This window comes from Lindgomyces ingoldianus (assembly GCF_010093535.1).
Source record: "Lindgomyces ingoldianus strain ATCC 200398 unplaced genomic scaffold BDR25scaffold_11, whole genome shotgun sequence".
Lineage (NCBI taxonomy): Eukaryota > Fungi > Ascomycota > Dothideomycetes > Pleosporales > Lindgomycetaceae > Lindgomyces > Lindgomyces ingoldianus.
The window spans coordinates 799759-817904 of NW_022985172.1; the positions used below are offsets into that span (position 1 = coordinate 799759).

An 18146-nucleotide genomic window follows, 5' to 3' on the forward strand; every position below is an offset into this window, starting at 1 on the left:
GACTACCTGCTATTAGGTGGTGAGTAGGAATGTATCTTTTCTACCCCCGATGGATTTACTGAGGCGAGGGAGCTTTATCGGGGTATCATCTGAACGCAATTGGTATGGAATTTAAACTCTCGCGCTTTGAGCGGTTTCCGGGGTATGTATCTTAAAGAAACGACCTGAGGCTTGGTTGAACAATAGTGCGGCATGGTTACATAAGGCTGAACCCTGTTGTTAGTGACTGTCTGTATGGATTAGACGCATCCCTACCCATCAGCATTACTTTTTCTTCTCAAAGGTTCGTTTTACTAGAAATTTATGGTCGCAGGGCAAGACTCCAGCAGCTATCACGCCATGGAGGCCACCACTGGCATACGGTTCGTCACTTTAGTAGCCATCACAGAGCCGGAAATTTTAAAAACAAATCAAGTGGTTCTAGTAGGGAATGAGGGAAATAGGTGAAGAATATGAACAAGAAATACAAAACCCCAACACACGTTTTAATCTAGAGACCTATGTGCATGAAGAATGTGCCTGCGCACATGTAACCAGCAATCCCGAAAAAGCCCCAGGCCCAAGGATATGGATGAATCCAGTCTTGACAACTTTTGGCACGAAAGTCTGAAATCAAAGGAATCAACCGTCATCCCACCGGTCAGGGAGACAACGATAGAGGAAAATTATGGCTGCCGCCACTCTCACGCATGAATCCACTACACACCGTAATGGAAGCCCCCTTGGCATTCAAGAGAGCTACTCAAGGTTCATCGGGTTTCTTGCCGTACCCCTGCGCATAAGATCAGTACGTATCTTGACACTCCCGAGCAGTCATCCAACCTACATGTTCTTCATACGCTTACGTTCAAGCACCTGCAACTTCAACTCTGCCCGCTTCTCCTTCGCCTCAGCAACCTCCAGCTGCGCCTTCAGAAACTCATCGTCGTCATCTACAGGTTCACCGAAGCCCATCTTGCCGTTAGAGTAAGTATTCTGGATAGGAGGAATACCAGTCTTAATATATGTGTCTGGAGTAGGAAATTTTTGATTCACGTGGTCTTGGCTGAGAGAAGAGCTACGAAACTCGGGCTTGATGTCTAACTTTCCAGGGGGGTGTTGGACAAGTAGAAGGGGGCTTGAAGGGAGCTCATATGGAGAAGACTGGACCTGGAGACGACTCATGGAACGGGTGGATGATGATGGTGATGGTGGTGATGATGATGATGAGAGGCCGTTTTGAGGTTGTAAAGTATACGGGTACTCTTGGTGCTGCTGCTGGTGCTGCTGAGGCTGATGATATTGATGCGGAGTTGTATGGTCTCGATGAGAGGAACTGCGACGCCTCTCGCTAGAAGTATTGAAGCTCTGAGGGGGAGTGACTTGGTAGTTTCCCTGGAGATGAGCTCGACCGTATGGATTGATGTACTGCGTGGGCTGATACTGGAGTTGAGGAAGAGGCTGCTGACCCAGAGCTTGCATCTGTTGGAGGTTCGGCTGGAATGCTGACAGCTCGTGGAAACCAATCGAATCGTCATCATTGAAGGAGTCACCATCTTCAATCTTCTCGGCATCTTCGGCGTCGTCACTAGCATCAACCAGTTCTTGATCTTGACCATCACCCTCCTCCTCTAAGTCGAAAGATCGACCTCCCGTGAGGTGCTTGTAACGGACACTGAAGCTCTGTGGGATAGTCCAGCCCTTTTCGATGACATCTTCAATGACATCAAAGTCAGTGGTTACAAGTTGCGGTTTCAAGTTGCCAGTATGCTTAATGCGATATTCCACCGCTTCATTCATTAACCTCCGAAGCCTAATCTTATCGCCACACTTCTGCGCAACCATGAGTACAGCCTTGAGCACGGCTGGCTGCCAGTACTTGGGATCATTCTGGGGGTAGCGTTGAGTGTCCTTACGTTTTGGGCCAGGAGGTCGTTTTACTAGCGGACGCCGAACCTTCGGGACATATTGACGGATGAAGTTTGTTCCCCAGAACTTCTCAATTTCTCTAATCACACCTTTCTTCGCCTCTAGGTCGTTCTTTTTGATTGGAGTGTTCTTGTAGGACTTCGACCCCGGCTTTGGGCCTGGCTTCTTGCGGGCCTTCTGGACCGGTTCAACTTTCTCCAGCTTAGGGCTAGAGCAAGTGCGTCCAAGAATGTTGTCTTGAGAGCTATGCCGTAAATTATAACCACTAGAAGCTGGCGGCATGACGTTGATGTTGTTCGGGTCTCCATTTTTAAGAAGCTGGTCGGAAATGGAGGTGTCTCCGATATCACTCATATTCATCTACTGAGGTGTTAGTGGAGGCCTCCATGTGTGACTGGTGAGAAACCTCCGTATTGGGGATTGGAATGGACGAGCCCGGATCTAGTGCCAACGTTAGGCTCAGCAGAGTTGGAGCTTCGTTGATAGTCCACGTTTGATGCTCCAAGCTCTGGAGTTGGGAGGCGTTCGAGGCGTTCTGGTGAGTACCAGGCTCCTCGGCGGTTGGCAAAAGATTCCGCAATCCTGAATGTCGGAAGGTCATCAAAGCCTGCCAGGTTAGCAAGAACCAGCGTGGCATATAAATATGGTGTTTGCTGAACGAAGGTAGTGGCCAGTTGCGTTGTTGGTGAGCGCGACAGCAAAGCTTGATTCAAGGTTAAAAGTAGGTAGAGGGGCGGTGAGAGAAAATTGAAGCAATGTCTTGCACCCCGAGGCCATAGAAGTGTAGAGAGGAGACTAGGGAAAGGCTGGCGAAGTAATAGTTGAAATACTTATCGTGGCCAAATCTAGGAGGCCTGAGAGGGGGAGAACAAAACCCACGTGGTTGTAGAGAGACGGAGGGTGACAGGCAGGTGATATGGCGGGGCGAATGAGAAGTCTAGTAGCAGTAGTAACTTAGTGAATGTGTTCTGTTTTCCGAGCAACAACACTATTAGCTATGAGAACTATCGCCCTTGATTGATGAAGAATACCGCGTAGGATATTGGCATTTGGGAATTCACACTAAACAGCTCTTCATCAACAGATTACCTGGAAATCTACTGCGGCTATGTCTCGAGGCTGTCTCACCTGTGGATTGAAGCCATGCCATCACCAACTGTCCTTCTAGAGGCTTCTAGATAATTACGCCCGGAATTCCATTCGGAGAAGAATTTTCTCGGAAACCGTTTCGAAATGTTCACTTCTAATTGTGAGACTTTCAAAGACACCTGAAATTACGTTTTCTTTCGGCAGCAGAATTACTTTTATCTCAGCACTAAGAAATGTCACCCACAGAAATATATTAAGTATTCTACGTCCAAATACATTTAATTTGGCTTTGCTGTAACTCAACGTCGCGCAGGACCATATAAATACTAGTACGATAAAATCCGTTCATGCCTGGAGGAGAGTACATATACAGAACATACTGTTGACAAATACGGAGATGCGAGGAGTTGTTATAAGATATTAAAGAGGCGTAAACAACGGGAAACGAAGCACTACATCTTATGAGACAATTTGGTAAGTGCAGAACTTCACCCTAATCCTAGCTCTTGCACAATCCAAGAAGTTTCCTCTTTGATCCAGTCCGATCTTTTCCTACGGATCAGTTCTGCAGGAGCGTTCGCGAACCTAAGAACTGTTCTATTCCGTGGGAGGCGAGTGACAATAGGCGCCTTCCCAAGCCGTTCTCAGGTGTCCTTTTTGAGACACGAGCCAGGACTTTATTAGCGGGTCTCCCCGTGAGAACGAGATTGATCTTAGGCAGGAAGAACGGAGGTGGTAAAGACTCATATATTGCGGACTCTGTGAGCACAGAATCTTCTCGCCGCGGTTGTTTCATCACGTCCTTCGGGATCTTGTTGACCGCCTGTACTGCTCTTGCGACGACTGAATCATCTAGAGTTTGTTGCTGAAATCGTTCGTCTTGGACTCCCAACGTCTTCGCACTGTTCAATCAGCACTCGTATCATTTTGTACCCAGTATCAGCGTGTCAATAAAGATACTACTGAGCTTTTTTCTTTAAGGTGTGACGTTAGGAATAGGTATTCCTCATATTGGGGTGGTCGATACTAATTTCCGTGTGCATTCGAGTCGCCACGATGCGTGGCAGAGATTAGGGATTCAGTGCGGCAGATATTGCATCTTATCACCAAATGTGGAACATGACAGGGGTGCAATTCAGGACAGGAATTGGCAACCTGTTGAGTTTCTTTTGGAATCCAGCAAGAGGATTAAAAGATAAACCCGACTCTGGTCATGCTCCACGTTAGGTGTCAAGGTGTAATAAATGGAATGTGCTAAGACGGTGATCCGGGCCCAGTAGCTATTCCAAGATTACCTACAAAAACGACTAGAACGGCAGCATATCTAGGGACGGATCAGCGAATGCCGATGGATCGTGGCAGTGTGTACCTACGCTGCCGTGGCCGCATATATATCCACTTTCCTCGCATTTGTCAGTAGCCCCACGCTGCCCGCGAACATAGTCGTAAAAGCTGCAAGCAAGCCGATCATGTTGGATGGCTTCTTAACGAAGTATAAACTCGTGATGGCCCCGACAAGCAAGGCAGCAGCAAGCAGGACGCTCGTGAACGACACAATGTGCTTTATGGTAGTCTCGGGGAAGTAGTACATGCCTTCCCAGTCGAGCGGATAATCTTTGTTTGTCTTTCGGTGTCGGAAAAGGTAGCCCAGGTAGTTTTGCAAGAACATGGTCAACCGATCCTGGTCAGCCGGGGTACGGAGAGCCACGGTATCGTACTTTGCTTTTCCGTTGAACATGTCTTTGGAGTGGCCGACGAGCGGCTTGTTCAAGTCAAACCAGCCTGTCACAGCGCCTCGGACTCGCGGGTTTGGATTCTCCAGGTTCAGGAGTGTGCTCTGGCGGATCAGAGCGTCCTCTGCACATGATCAGCAATTGAGGTATGTGCTCGCAGGTTTGATGCTCAACAGACGGTACTCTGCCATGCGTTCACGAATCTCTCGGATTAGGCGCATTCGCTCGCGTTCTTTTTCCTCGCCCTGCTCCGCTTTTTCCCTGAAGATTTCCCAGCACCTGGCATTCAATTTGACCTCCATCCATCCCCCCCCGTCTTCTTCGGCATTAGCAATCTCCAAGTCCTCGGCATCGAAGTCATTTAACCTCGTCTCCAAGTCTAGGATCTCGGCCTGCAGGTACAGCAGGTTGCGCGAGGCGAGGCGGTTGAAACGGCGGTAGACCTGCAGGTCGGGGTCGGAGGCAAGAAGCGCAGAGAGGCTGGGGAATCCCTCGAGATATCGCCTTGCGGTATCTGGGGCTTGTTCAATGTCGCTGCTGCTGTTTTGGGCTAGTTTCGACACCTGCGTGAAGGGTTTTGGGAGTCGCGGCGCGGACATCTCAGGAGCACAAAGGCGCAATCAGACAGCACGTGAAAATAAGCAGGTCGGCGAGTCCCACACATTGGCAGAAGAGCAATGAATAGAGTTTTTCTACTACACCTGAAGGATGCGGGGAAGTGCTGAGGCGGAGGTCACGACTCCAAATTTAGAGGAACCCTGCCAATGGCAAGCTCCATAACCCCTGCCGGTGGTTTCAGAGTATCGCCCCGCAACCACACAGCCCGCCCGCGCCGCAGCAAATAGATAAGGTACGCTGTTGCTCTGTGTCTTCATGCTCACTTCTCACCGTCAATCCTCTGTCTGAATTTACTTTACCAAATAATGTCCTGCATCTTCAAGTCGTGCTTTGGGGGATGGCGATTCCCCAAGAGCGACGGCTATGGAGCCAGGGATAGCAAGTTAATGTCTCGACGCGTGCTCGTAAGAAATTCAATGGAAAAGGAGAACGAGTCATTCTCATGCCATCGGAGCTTTGCGAGGACCTCAACAGCTTATAGCAATGAGAAATCTGCCTTGAACGAGCATAACAGTCCTATGGACGACTGCGACGAAGATGCTGAGGAACGTTCCACGTACATATCCGAGAAGCATTTTGAAGCTGGCCCCGACGGGGCTCAGGTGGCTGAGGAAATGCTCACTCAGGAGAGACGCTTGACAAGGAAGAGTGTTCTGTTCAGACCAGGGAAGAAGAACTCTGGGAAGGGTGAGTAGCCACCACCTCGTCCTTTCCCCACCCAATCTAATACATGTAAGGCTCTCCCACTCCTCTTTCTCCACATAATACTGGCGATGAGCTCCATCGCCGAGCGCAATTTGCAATGGCAGTCAAGAGAATGGACGAAGAGAACGCAGAGCGAGCATGGGCGGCCGAACAAAAGCGACGCAACCAGTGGAAGAACGACAGGAAGAACACGAAGAAGAATTAACATGCTCATAAACATTATAACCTGGGAATGGTGTACAGGAGCTCTTGGATCGCATTTTGGATACCACAATAAACTCTCTCGTCGGCCTACAGCGGATTCTCCTCTTAGCAATGCATTCAGCTGTGTCTGTTCTCAAATAAAATTATTTTCCCTGTGTTTCCACCACTTATCTTTCTACTCAAATACCCAGATTTACTGCATCTTCTATCTATGGTGGAACATGATCAGGGGAAAGTATCAATGAAACCTCTTGCTAGAATTGGGGAGAACCTTAAAAGATTCAAATCTCTATCCTGAATTACCTCTGTCGTGTCCTACGAGGTGACAAGATACAGTGTGACTTGCACGTGACCTCACATGTATCCCCATCCTCATATGTTCGATCAAGCTTCCCACCAAGGATCACCAGAATATTCCCAGGGCCATGGGCCTTCCTCGCTTGCATTCCTCTGACTTCTTGAGATATTCGCGCAACTCTGCCTCATGGAACACCATAGGGCCTAATTTTCTCGCATTCCTCGCTCTGAGATTCGGTTCCGGCACAGCCCACTGGGTCAACGAGGGCTAGATCATTGGCCACCCCAGACAGTACACCGACGAGGCTCAATTCATTTCTCAACCAGACCAACGGCCCAATCGCATCTTCGCGGAATAGGTGTATAATTCTCGTATAGATTCGTAGGTAACGACTAACGAGGTATGAACTCCTCCAAAGCATGGTGTATAAAGTATGAAGAATTGCAGCTATATTCATGTCTTGAGCTTTCGCTAGATCAAGGCGCCCCGCCTCCTACAGCACCATGCGTTACTTAGATGCTTTCGTATCGTATCTTTCCTCCACATCTGTTCTCGTCACAAGATATCCGGATGATTGTAAATGCGTGAGTATTACACATCAGTTTTCCGTCAAGAACTAGCGCTAATACTGTTGAGACTCCTGATGCTACTTGTTGGCCTTCACCGATAGAATGGTCTGCTCTCAACACGACTCTCAATGGCCATTTGATTCAGGCTGTACCCCCTGGCTCCGTCTGCTACCCATCCCAGCCAAATTATAACGAAGCTCAATGCGAAGCCGTTCGCTCGCAATGGTTCAACTCCACATGGCATGCCGAGAATCCTATCAGTATCGACTATCCCATCTGGGCTAACAACTCGTGCAATCCAATTTACCCAAATGGTACCAGCTTGACCGGAGATGTACATGCTGGAAAGAAAGGTTGCTCTATTGGAAATTATCCTGTGTACGTCGTAAATGCTACGAGGGCTGAGTATGTGAGCAAAGCCTTCAAATGGGCAGAAGTGAAGAATGTGAGGGTTGTAGTGAAGAGCACAGGACATTCGTTCCCGGGAAGGTATATATTCATTCAGAGCTCCGCAAGCTTGTGTGCTAACAAATTCCTAGAAGCACTGGCTACGGCAGTTTATCGTAAGCATTTAACATTTTATATTTGGAGAAGAGTCGCAACTCACAAGGTCCAGTATTTGGACCCATAACTTCCGTGGCATCGAATACTTTGAGTCCTTCAAACCAACATCTTGCCCCGTCAACGGCACTCTAATGGCTGCTCGCATCGCTGCCGGCCAAACAGGAGTCGAAGTCCAAGCTGAAATGGCCAAACACAGGGCCATCGTTGTTACGGGCGCAAATCCAGACGTTGGTGTTGTTGGCTGGCTAACCGGTGGTGGTCATGGCATGCTCTCCACTACATACGGGATGGGCGCAGACAATCTCCTTGAAGTCACCATCGTGACACCAGACGGGAGAATACTTGTAGCCAATCCCTGTCAAAATCCGGAAATCTTCTTCGCTATTCGTGGCGGTGGTGGTGGAACATTTGGTGTCGTGCTTGAAGTCGTCGTGAGAGCGTACCCAACGCCAAAGACTACAGTAAATACCCTTTATGTCGGATCACTCAACCCAAATATCACAACCGAGTACTGGGACATGATTGGATTCATCCACGCTGAGATGCCAAAGCTTAAGGAGGGAGGAATGCAAGGGTACTATTTCATCGTTGGACCGCCTTCTGTCCCTACACTCTCGTTCATATGGGTCTTCTATCTTTACGATAAACCGGTTGGCACAGTGGAGAAATTGATTTCCCCGATTGACAAGTATCTCAAAGAGAGGCCTGCAATATTTGCATACCAATCAAACATTACAACAACGCCGACATACTGGGATTCCTGGAGCACAGCATTCTCGGACGAAGACGTAGCGACTGGGGGTGCGGCATTCGGCTCACGACTATTGAGTCCGAAATCGCTATCGAATCCCAGCATCACAGCGAGGGTATTCGCGCAAATCGGACCCAGTGTCGACCTTAAGAAGCCTAATGTAATTCGCCTCCACCACTTCCTTTTCTACGCTTGATAAAACTAACGAATCAGGGTGTGTTCGCCAGCCCTATCCTGCTTGGCCATATGATTGCATCGCCTAAGCCCCCTGATTACTACCCGGAGGTCATCTCCATGCATCCCGCATGGCGCAACACGCTCGTGCATCTCATCGCCGTCGAAGGCTGGCTTGATGGAATCGCGCAGTCTCGAATCAAGGCTGTCTACGACGATATTACGTACAATAAGACCGAGCCATTGCGCAAACTATCCCCGGATACAGGTGCGTATTTCAACGAATGCGATGCCTTTGAACCAGAGTGGCAGCAAGCGTTTTTTGGTGATAATTATGCGAGGTTGAGAAAGATCAAAGGGAAATATGATCCGAATGGGATTCTTTGGTGTCGACGCTGTGTAGGAAGTGAAGATTGGATTGAGCAGAGAAATGGAAGATTATGTCGTGCGGGCCATAATTATCAGCGCAGAGATGCTAATACGGAGGTTGATGGAACGGCGGGAACTTAGCAGAAGAGGAATCTCTTGGGTGACCTCGGATCTAACTAATGTCAGAGAAGATGGGTATGACGGTCAGATCGCCTACTAGCCAGCTAGCCAGAAAAGAAAGAAGCATCTTAAAAACAGTGCGTATTAAGGGGTTGAGTTAGATGAATTGTGTCGCCATATCTTCCAAAATGTCGTGTGCCCATTCTGCGGATTTTTTTTTTTGCAGTTACGGAGCTCTCAAAGCTCTAGTCATTTGTCACTACTTTCATCCTGCTACTACCTAAGCTAGAGATAGCTTTAGGTCACATGACAGGTTCACCTAGTACTATATAAACCCGTAGTTACCCCCCTTTAGCAATCAATCCAGTTCCTCATGCCTCTGGTGCTCCTCCAAGCTTCACACATTTTCTTTTATCCGACAAGATCAACTTTGATAGTCGATATCAGTTGAAGCACTTGTAACTTCACCTCTTCGCTCTGCAGCCCCTATAACATCCCCGTCCTCCTTTCGCCTCTCTTCTTTCTTTCGCTATAGTAGTGCCTTATTTAACTGCCCCTTCGGATGAAAGGACGACCTTGACTTCTGTAGCTCCGGTTCTGGAACTGGAGGCAGTGGCGTAGGAGTGCGCCCGATGAGCTGTCTGGGATATTCTGGCCTCCATGGCTGGACAGATGGCAGCCCTCCGGACTACCTGGGCACAGAAACGAGCTGTCAGGCAGGCTTGTACTTGGGTGTCGGACTAGCTGCTCCTTCATGAAAGCTTCATACTTTTCTGCCTCTCACCGTAGTTTGCCGCGGAAGCTTTTAGTGGACCTTTTAGTCCTCTTCTTCTTTACGTCTTCTATATCTTCTTGCTCTCTCGTTGCCTTACATCTTCACGTTTTCCTCATCAGCCCATCTCTCCTTCTCTTTCTCCTGACCCAACATCCGCACACATCTAGCTTCCTCGGATTTCTTCGTAACCTCCTGACTGATCTTGTAAACTACCCGCCAGTTTTACTTGGCTTTAGCCTCCTCCAACCTCGCCAGTTCCATCTCCAATACCTTCTCTAAGGGTTTCAAATTCTTGGGCACGATCGAACCTGTATTACATGGAGCTAGTGTTTGTCTTCGGATCGAGCCTGTCGAGAGTGCTGTGCTTCCTCTTCTTCCTTCTTTTGTTGGGATTCGCGCACGCGCTACCCCCCTTCATGTTCCCAAGCGTTTCTCAATCCGGTGGTGCACTTATTCGAGCTCGCGAGAACTTCAAGACGTTCTTTTGCCCTCTTCATTTGGACAACCTTATTCATGAGTTACTTTTTTTGACCTGAATCGGGACTTCTAGTATCCAATTCCTCGTATTCGTCTGTTTTCCTACTGACGAAACGCCTTCAGCGGAACCTTCTTCTTTACAAGTACCTCCTTCTGAATCCACGGTAATTCAAGCAGATTATGTCTATTGGTTACAATCTCGCGCCCCCTCCATACCACGTTGCTGTGACATGTCTCAAACCCTCCATTTGCGCGCTACTTGATTCTTGTTGCGTTCCACATGAAATCTCGCTTGATATGCTCGTAGGATCAGAATCTTCGATATCTCCAGCCTTGCAAGTGGCATGAGTTATGGAGGAAGTGATGTATTGCGGGACGCCAAGCCTAGAGTTGATTGGGAAGGACATCGTAGAGCCCTCGGGTTTACAGTATCTCTCTGGGATATGGGCTGCAGTTACAAGGGAGGGGATGGATGACAGCTAGGGATAGTGTAGATTAGTGAGGAGAATCTAGATTGGAAGGAGAGGGGGAAAGCCCTCGGTAATCATAGAATTCTGATTACAAACGATCAGTCGATATCTACACTAACGGGGACTAAATATGTCATAAATCGGTTGAGGTCGATAATGGCACTAGGTCTCTGAACTCACATCAACAGGCACGACCTTCGGCTTCTTGGCCACCTACTCGTGAACTACGGCATCATCTTCACCACCGACCCTGGCACGCTTTCGCGGCTCATTGCTAACCCCAGATTAGAAAGCTCTTATTGGACCGATTGAGCACGTGGGTGGAACTTAGGGAGCTAGACCCTACAGAGAAGACGCAAGGGTTATTTACAAGGGCTTTGCACGTGTTTGGTTGCACCATTTGGCCACCCTTCAAATTTGGAGAGATTAGAATGCAGGGTAAGCTGGCCCATAGGGATTCCGGCCACATATAGATTCCGACTATTCCACCAAAAACGCGTACCTGCCAACCAACGCAATTTCCACCAGCAATATCCACTAAAAATGAATCCCAGGGAAACTGCTATAAAGAAAGCTGTCTATGGATATACTGGTCTTTTTACAAGCCAGAGAGCCGCAGCTAAGGCTTATGCCCTCGTCCATCTCGCTCTTATTTTCATTAGCCATTCAAAGTAGGGCTGCGTGCTTAAAATTGACACGGGGTGTTTTGAGCAGCGCCCGAAGACCTAAAGGTAAGGTTGTACCTGTACTTAGGGGATCACCAGTTGATGGATATGGCTTCATTAGTGGGCAGCCTGAGGTAAACAATGAAAGAAGTCAGGTTTCAATGAACCTTTAGATTGCCTAAATGGCCAACCGTAGATGTGCAATTCTTGAAACAGAACTGCTTATAGCTAACCTCGGGAAATAGGAAACGACAATAAAGAGAAGGGAAAAAGGTGGCGAAAGTGCATATAGCCTATTTGCTCATCCCTTTAAGGACGTGGTGTCAGAAAGACGACACTAGAATAGAAGAAATATCTGTGATGTGAGTCAGATTATCGCTCGGCCAGTCGCTCGGCCTATTGCGTGCACGGCGCCCGCGTTGAAAGCAATCCCAAAGTACCTAAACATCAGAGCAAAGAGCTGCCTATAATGTTGGAGAAGGACAGGGTACAAGCGGAGTTCCAAGCAGTCAAGGTAACTTAATGGAATAATAAAGATGTCGGAATAAAGTATGGACGCCCAATACCTGAATAGCAATTTACACTTTAAAAAAGCCTTCTTTCTGCTGCATCCGTCGAACTGCCTCTGGCGAGGCCAGCGTAATGGTCATGGAGACTCCGATGACAAAGCTCAAGAGGGCGACCAGAACAAGGTGAGCCGCTGATATCGTATTCATTGTCCTCGGGGCCTTCGGTGCATACGGTCCGACCATTTTCTTCAGTGGGGCGACCTTGTGTTTGTGCGCATACTCATAGCCTCTTTTCATTCCGGGAAGGCCGTCAATGCTGAGCTGAGATTTATATGCCCAGTACCTACCCGTCATCAGTCTGCAAATACCAGGAAAATTAGCCAGCGTTCGCTTCGTACTTATCTATACTCTCCTCCACCTTCCCATTCAGATACGCCTTCTCCTTCTTCTCGAAGAAATCATTCAACGTGTTCCTCCATCCTCTGAAGTCATAATATGGGACTGAAAATCCGCAGCTGGTAGCAACCTGATGGATATCCACAATGATGATGCTTCTGGATCCTGGAATCGTCTTGACGCTATTGAGCTTCACAAACTCGTCAAATTCCCGGGATCCATTCTCCAGCACGATTCCCCTTCCCCAAATGCGGACAATTCGGGGTGGACCGTCGAAAGCCATGAACATGACACATATACGCCCATTGCCTGGTTCATGGAGATGAGAAGTCGTTTCCACGCCCGAACCAGTCAAATCCATGAACCAGAAGGTCCGCTCATCGATGATACTAAAGTACTGGCCTCCCTTAGGTGAGATGTTGATGTGACCATCGCCTGAGAGCGGGGCTGAGCCAACCCAGAACAGCTTTTGGTCGAGAATCCATGGCTTGAGAGAACTTGGAATCGTTTCGTAGAAGACGCCCATGATAGCTGACGTGTAGCAACTTTTAGAGCTAAAAATACCAAGGGAGTAGGGAACGAGGTACAAAGGGGATGGGAGATCGATCATCGATGAGTTGAATAGATGGATAAACTCCAAAGTTTGATGTTCGGAGACTTCCTAGTCGTGATTCATTGCTTCCATTTCCGATCTAGCAGCCATGTGCACCCGAGATCGGAGCTACATAGCTCACCCCGTCTCTCGTACCTGTGAGCCAAGTCTTGAACTATTCAAGGCACACGAGCTGGGAGTTGGCAGGCACGTGATACATTCAAATGAGAACTTGAAAGCGACAGCGTTGGATTTCTCGGCGGAATGGCGCTGCAGGGCGTTTGGAGGGAGTCATTCCTCTTTACGTAGCACCATTCAGATCACACATTGAGTTGGAGGGGTATTGGGATTGGGGAACATTGTGTGTATTTGGTTTTAAACCTCCAGACAAGCGGATATAATATAACACGCCAGTAACAGAGATTTTGAAAGATTGAGTGTAGACAAAGACGCGGCGGCAATCCCAAGAGCGAGTAGTTTAAGAAGAGCGAGACTACGGTTGCCAAGCCAAGAGAATCAAGCACGTTCCCTCATATAAATCTATCAATGAAGCGCTATCTAAGTCCATATCTTATCAGAAGGGACCGTCTGTCTGGGTATGTGCATGTACAAAAAGAAACCCCAACATTGACCGCAAATGTGACCTCACATGCCGACTGCCGGTCGTGCCGTTGCCGATCGTGAACGGTCCTGAGGTGCCGCCGCCGGTGCCTCATTGCCAATCAGTCAGGTTGATTATAAAACACTAAATGAATGCCGATGCTACCGCGCAGAGTCAGGAGTGTATTTAAAGACTGTACCGCCCAGCCGCCCCTCTTTATCTTTCGCTCCAAGAGCATACCTCCCAAATGCGACCAAGGAACGCCCTGACTCCAAAGACAGACGATCGGACGGGCATACGAATAGCAACGCTAAGTATAGCCCACCCCAACCTCACCCGGAAACGAAGCCCAGAAATCCTGCGTTGCGTTCATCATCATTGCCTCCATATCGGCGTTCGAGAAATCGAAGTCAAGATCAAAGGTTTCCTCTGTCTCTAGGGTTGGGATAGAAGCTTGGAATGAGTTTGCATAACAATTCGGAGTCGAGGTTGGTGGGGATATCATCGGCCGAGGTGGCACATTTTGGGGATGCTGTTGGAGGTCAGCGATGCTCATTCGATTCGGCATGACATGACTGTCTCGAACAATTGTGGCGTCGGGCTTGGAGTCGACAGGCTTCTGGACGGGAGACGGCTGCAATGCGCCATAGTCAATCATTGCACGTCGAAGGGCCTGTCGCTCATCAGGCGAGACTGGACCATCCTCCGCATGCACGGTACGGTAATAAACCTGCATGCGCTTGATGGTCTCAAACTGTACAAAGTAAGCGATCCAGCAAAAGATGCAAGAGCAGGAACTTACCCATGTCTCTGCCATCGGCCACTGGGTCTTCATCTCTTTTAGAAAGACGCAGCCCTGAACAACGCGCTCTCGAGCCTTTTCGGCGATGCTCGGGTCGTCGTCACCGCTCGGAAAGTTGAAGCTGTAGAGCATCACGCCCACCGCCGTGTAAATGGTGAAGCCGATCCACGGCACTAGGCCGCGGAGGAAGTAGACGCCAAAGGTCCGCATCTCCTCGAGCATGTCCAGAACCATGGTCGATTCCTTAAACAGCTCCATGCGAGACGTCTTCTGCCAGCTCTTCCACATGTCCGTATGCTCATTGTACGATCGCGGTGCCTCATCGGTGCCGTTCTGCGGGCCCAGAACTGGCAGATAGGCGCGATGCATGAACATGTATGACATGAAATAGATAGAATGCATGTAGCAGTACGCTTGTCCCTGGTCAACGGCGTTGTGCGAGTGCAATGAGAACAAGTCGTACTGCAGGCGCGGGGGTAGCGACTTCTTCCACGCTTCCAGATTGTAGGTTAACTGCTGGAATTCCGACGACGGCGACCACGGAAGCTCTGTGTTGACTACGTCGGAGCAGGCCCAGCGGGCGACCTTGCCCCAGATGTTGGCGGCGCGCATGCTGTATGCGATGATGCCCAGCTCGCCGACGGGCTGTGAAAGGGGAGGCATGCGCAGGCTCCCGTCTAGGCGCTCGGTGCAGACGGGCTCTCCGAAGACGAAGCTCTCGCGCTCGCAGGGCAGCTGGATGGTCATGTCGCCGGCATCGAGCGACCGCTTTCGCCCCTTGCCGCCGCTGAGCAGCGAGTCCATGAGGAAACAGGTCCAGGCGGTGCGGCGGCGCACTTCAGCGTCGATGAACTCCTCACACGTCGGCGGCCGGCTCTGCGGCAGCTTTGGCTCCTGGCAGAGATCCATGACCTCGACCAGCCTGATCGCCATTCCCAGATAGATCCACGCCCTCCGCCCATTGCCGGCGCCCCAGTCATGTCCAGTCAACATCAACAGCGCCTGCACGCGACTGATGCTCGGGGTCTCGAGGTCTGACTGCAGGATCTGGCGCGCATGGGCGGCGAAGGCGTTGCTGGCCTCGGTCTGTGTCTTGAAGGGCGCTGGAGGTTCTTTCACGAAACGGATGGCGAGCGCCAGCATCGCCCACGCCATCCAGATCTCCAGCGTGCGGTCGCGGATGCGCAGCAGCAGCGTCGGCGTGTGGTGGAAGCTCCATTTGTACGCGCAGCGAAGGTAGCTATTCTTGACCTCGTCGGTGAGCAGCTCGAACGGGTCGAGGCCGTCGAGCAGCGATGACGTCGAGGCCGGGCTATGCGTCGGCGGGCCGTTGGGATTACTTGGAGGGCTGATGCCGTTGGGCGCATCGCTGCGACGATACTGGTGCGTAGGGCTCGCCGCAGAAATTGCAGAGGCGGAGGGAGGTGTCAAGCCCGAGTCCTGTCGCGGTCGCTTTGGTCGTCGATGGATGGCGGATGTGCCTGGCGGGGGGAATTCGCAGAGATGGGCCCTGCCCGACGCCTTGCACCGATCGCATGGCGGCGCGTCGTTGTGAAGGCATTTCTGCTTCGCGCTGCGGCACGAGACGCAGGCCACGGGGTTCCTCATCGTGCCGGCGTGCAGACATGCAGCATAGCAGCAATGATAATGAAGCCGCAGGTTTCTCTTAGCTCGTTCCAAGGGGTGCAAGGCTGTCCCTTCCGGCGCCGATCCGATCAGATAACACTGGTCAACTCCAACATCCACGCTTCAACCAACTTCACCCAACTTCATTACCAAAACACCAGTACAAATGCACCCCTCGGCGGTTCGGTGTCCCGATTTGTCAGGAGTGGTGGAATTCCACCCCAGCGGACTTCCACCGAAGCAAGCACGCAGCCGCGACCCATCCATATAACCAATACCGAGTATAAAAACATAGAAATGCATTGCCAGAAAATACATGTTGATGTTGTCTGACCTCTCTCTCTATATCCCCTTTCAGTATTCCTTTGGCCTTCAGCTTGACACTTCTTCTTCGCCAGTTGTACCTGCCCACGCAGAATGACCGTCACAGAACTCGTCTTCCCAGCTTTCAAGCCCGAATCCGCTGAAGCCGGATTCGCTGCCCTTCTGAATGCAGCGAAAACACTAGATATGATACAAGAGATCGTATTCCATGGCATTGGGCATGTACTAAGGAATACGGATGCCCAGGTAGAGAAGGAATTGAGACCGTTTGCATGTCTTGGTAGGACCTTTAACCAGTGATAAGCAAGCATCTTGGAGCGTTCTAACTTTATGGTCCCAGTTTGGGACAATACCCAAAGCTTTCATACAATTTTCCCCAATTCCTCAATCTTCAGAGAGTTTGTGGGCCCGATGAAAGTGTTTCTTGCCGCGCCACCCGCTCCGAGATTATTCGAACCTGCACCGGGGTACGGGTCCTCAGCAGAAGTCTGGAAAGAGAAGGCCTTCCACATCTTCGTTGGAGAGTTTAAGGAGAGGAAAGAGGAAGTTGGGGATATGTGGAAGAACTTTATCGATGGCTTGAGAGGGAGTGCCCAAGGAAAAGAGATGAAAGAATGGATGGGCTATGGTATTGAAGGAGAGGGTGGGAGGTGGCTGGGTATATTAGGATTAAACAGTATTGAGGGAGTAGATGAGGCTATAGTTAAAAGGCTAGGGGAGATAGAGACCTGGATTGTTAAAAATGTGGATTGCTGATGATTCGAGTGGGCCAGTACATGAAGGTCCAAAGTAAGGCTACAAGAAATGGCCCAGAGTCTCCACTCAACAACAGCATAGCTTCTTACAGTAAGCGTAGATGCTTTCTAAGCCCTCGGTATATGAATGGATTTTTGCTACAACATCTTGCCACCTAACGTGGAATATAACGGGGTATAGTGGATTAGAAATTAACATCTTACGAATGTTCTCCTTTTTTCTAACAAGAGATTCAACAGAGAGATTCTCCTGTTATGTTTCACCTTATGGAGTACGGTGCTGCAATATATATTACATACAGTGAACCAATTTTACCACTGTACACATGCACACCTACAACGCTTAGCAATGCAGCGCAGCTTGGGCAGTTGAAGTTCGTGGAGATGGAACGTGGCTGCTCTTGAGCTATAGAATAAAGGTAGATAAGATGAAGTTCTGACCGGTAGCAAAAAGTGCGGTGGTCTATAGCGGGGAAATATCTCGACATATTTCTGCAGGCTGTTGGCGTTGCCCTTGATTCCAGCTCTCGCACTGAGGCCGGTTTTAAATAGCTCCAAAACAAAACGACATCAAACTAAGTGCCACATACCCCTCGCACCTCTATCAAGCATTATCATATTATGGAGGCTCTGTCAAAAATACCATTCTAATATTCCAAGGACATCTATATTACCATTCAATTGAACTATTGTGTACCAATTGTGCAATTCTCCAACTAATTCGCACCCAATGGATGTAACCTCAGTTCGTCGCTTCTCAACTATCAGCGAAATCTTCAAAGTCCGCAATAGTACCACAAAGACAGACTGATATGGCACCATTGCGGATGCTGCAGAACATGAAGCCATGCTTGGCGAGGGCGAAGTTATTGTCTCCACGACAAAGGGCGCAGAAGCAACACTGCTGTTCTGGTACTCGGTACCGTTGAATTTGAAGTACCTGTTGCAATACAATTTATTCCCGTAACAATTCTTGTAGGGGGCCGCATTAGGACGAAGGAATTAGGGGTGGTGACCCACCATGGCTGCGAATATCATGGGTTTAGCAGATT

The 18146-nt window shown here is 49.5% G+C and overlaps 8 protein-coding genes across 8 annotated transcripts; 4 read left to right on the forward strand and 4 right to left on the reverse strand.

Moving 5' to 3' along the window:
- Nucleotides 1-822: 822 nt before the first annotated feature.
- On the reverse strand, nt 823-2337 carry BDR25DRAFT_366515 (uncharacterized protein; the record flags this gene model as incomplete). The annotated part of the gene is made up of 1 exon (XM_033696958.1): nt 823-2337. The coding sequence occupies exon 1, from the start codon at nt 2266-2268 to the stop codon at nt 823-825; it is 1446 nt and encodes a 481-aa protein (XP_033549362.1). The 5' UTR covers nt 2269-2337.
- Nucleotides 2338-4202: 1865 nt separating this feature from the next.
- Nucleotides 4203-5329, reverse strand: BDR25DRAFT_366519 (uncharacterized protein; the record flags this gene model as incomplete). The annotated part of the gene is made up of 3 exons (XM_033696959.1): nt 4203-4321; nt 4371-4854; nt 4909-5329. The coding sequence occupies 3 exons, from the start codon at nt 5327-5329 to the stop codon at nt 4252-4254; spliced, it is 975 nt and encodes a 324-aa protein (XP_033549363.1). The 3' UTR covers nt 4203-4251.
- A 277-nt stretch (nt 5330-5606) lies between these two features.
- Nucleotides 5607-6306, forward strand: BDR25DRAFT_302671 (uncharacterized protein). The gene is made up of 2 exons (XM_033689847.1): nt 5607-6035; nt 6086-6306. The coding sequence occupies exons 1-2, from the start codon at nt 5654-5656 to the stop codon at nt 6256-6258; spliced, it is 555 nt and encodes a 184-aa protein (XP_033549364.1). The 5' UTR covers nt 5607-5653; the 3' UTR covers nt 6259-6306.
- Nucleotides 6307-7034: 728 nt separating this feature from the next.
- BDR25DRAFT_283997 (FAD binding domain-containing protein) lies at nt 7035-9211 on the forward strand. The gene is made up of 5 exons (XM_033688090.1): nt 7035-7139; nt 7192-7613; nt 7664-7687; nt 7741-8599; nt 8653-9211. The coding sequence occupies exons 1-5, from the start codon at nt 7059-7061 to the stop codon at nt 9121-9123; spliced, it is 1857 nt and encodes a 618-aa protein (XP_033549365.1). The 5' UTR covers nt 7035-7058; the 3' UTR covers nt 9124-9211.
- Nucleotides 9212-12067: 2856 nt separating this feature from the next.
- BDR25DRAFT_283998 (uncharacterized protein) lies at nt 12068-13022 on the reverse strand (the record flags this gene model as incomplete). The annotated part of the gene is made up of 2 exons (XM_033688091.1): nt 12397-13022; nt 12068-12341 (listed from the first exon to the last, which is right to left on the reverse strand). Exons 1-2 carry the CDS (start codon nt 13002-13004, stop codon nt 12068-12070), a joined length of 882 nt encoding a protein of 293 aa, XP_033549366.1. The 5' UTR covers nt 13005-13022.
- Nucleotides 13023-13897: 875 nt separating this feature from the next.
- Nucleotides 13898-15997, reverse strand: BDR25DRAFT_324380 (uncharacterized protein; the record flags this gene model as incomplete). The annotated part of the gene is made up of 2 exons (XM_033692157.1): nt 13898-14341; nt 14390-15997. The coding sequence occupies 2 exons, from the start codon at nt 15995-15997 to the stop codon at nt 13898-13900; spliced, it is 2052 nt and encodes a 683-aa protein (XP_033549367.1).
- Nucleotides 15998-16156: 159 nt separating this feature from the next.
- On the forward strand, nt 16157-17095 carry BDR25DRAFT_341901 (uncharacterized protein; the record flags this gene model as incomplete). Its single annotated transcript, XM_033693653.1, has 2 exons — nt 16157-16619; nt 16680-17095. Exons 1-2 carry the CDS (start codon nt 16433-16435, stop codon nt 17093-17095), a joined length of 603 nt encoding a protein of 200 aa, XP_033549368.1. The 5' UTR covers nt 16157-16432.
- A 254-nt stretch (nt 17096-17349) lies between these two features.
- On the forward strand, nt 17350-18140 carry BDR25DRAFT_353545 (uncharacterized protein; the record flags this gene model as incomplete). The annotated part of the gene is made up of 6 exons (XM_033695186.1): nt 17350-17472; nt 17542-17635; nt 17704-17796; nt 17841-17885; nt 17931-18057; nt 18101-18140. 6 exons carry the CDS (start codon nt 17350-17352, stop codon nt 18138-18140), a joined length of 522 nt encoding a protein of 173 aa, XP_033549369.1.
- Between the last annotated feature and the right edge of the window lie 6 nt (nt 18141-18146).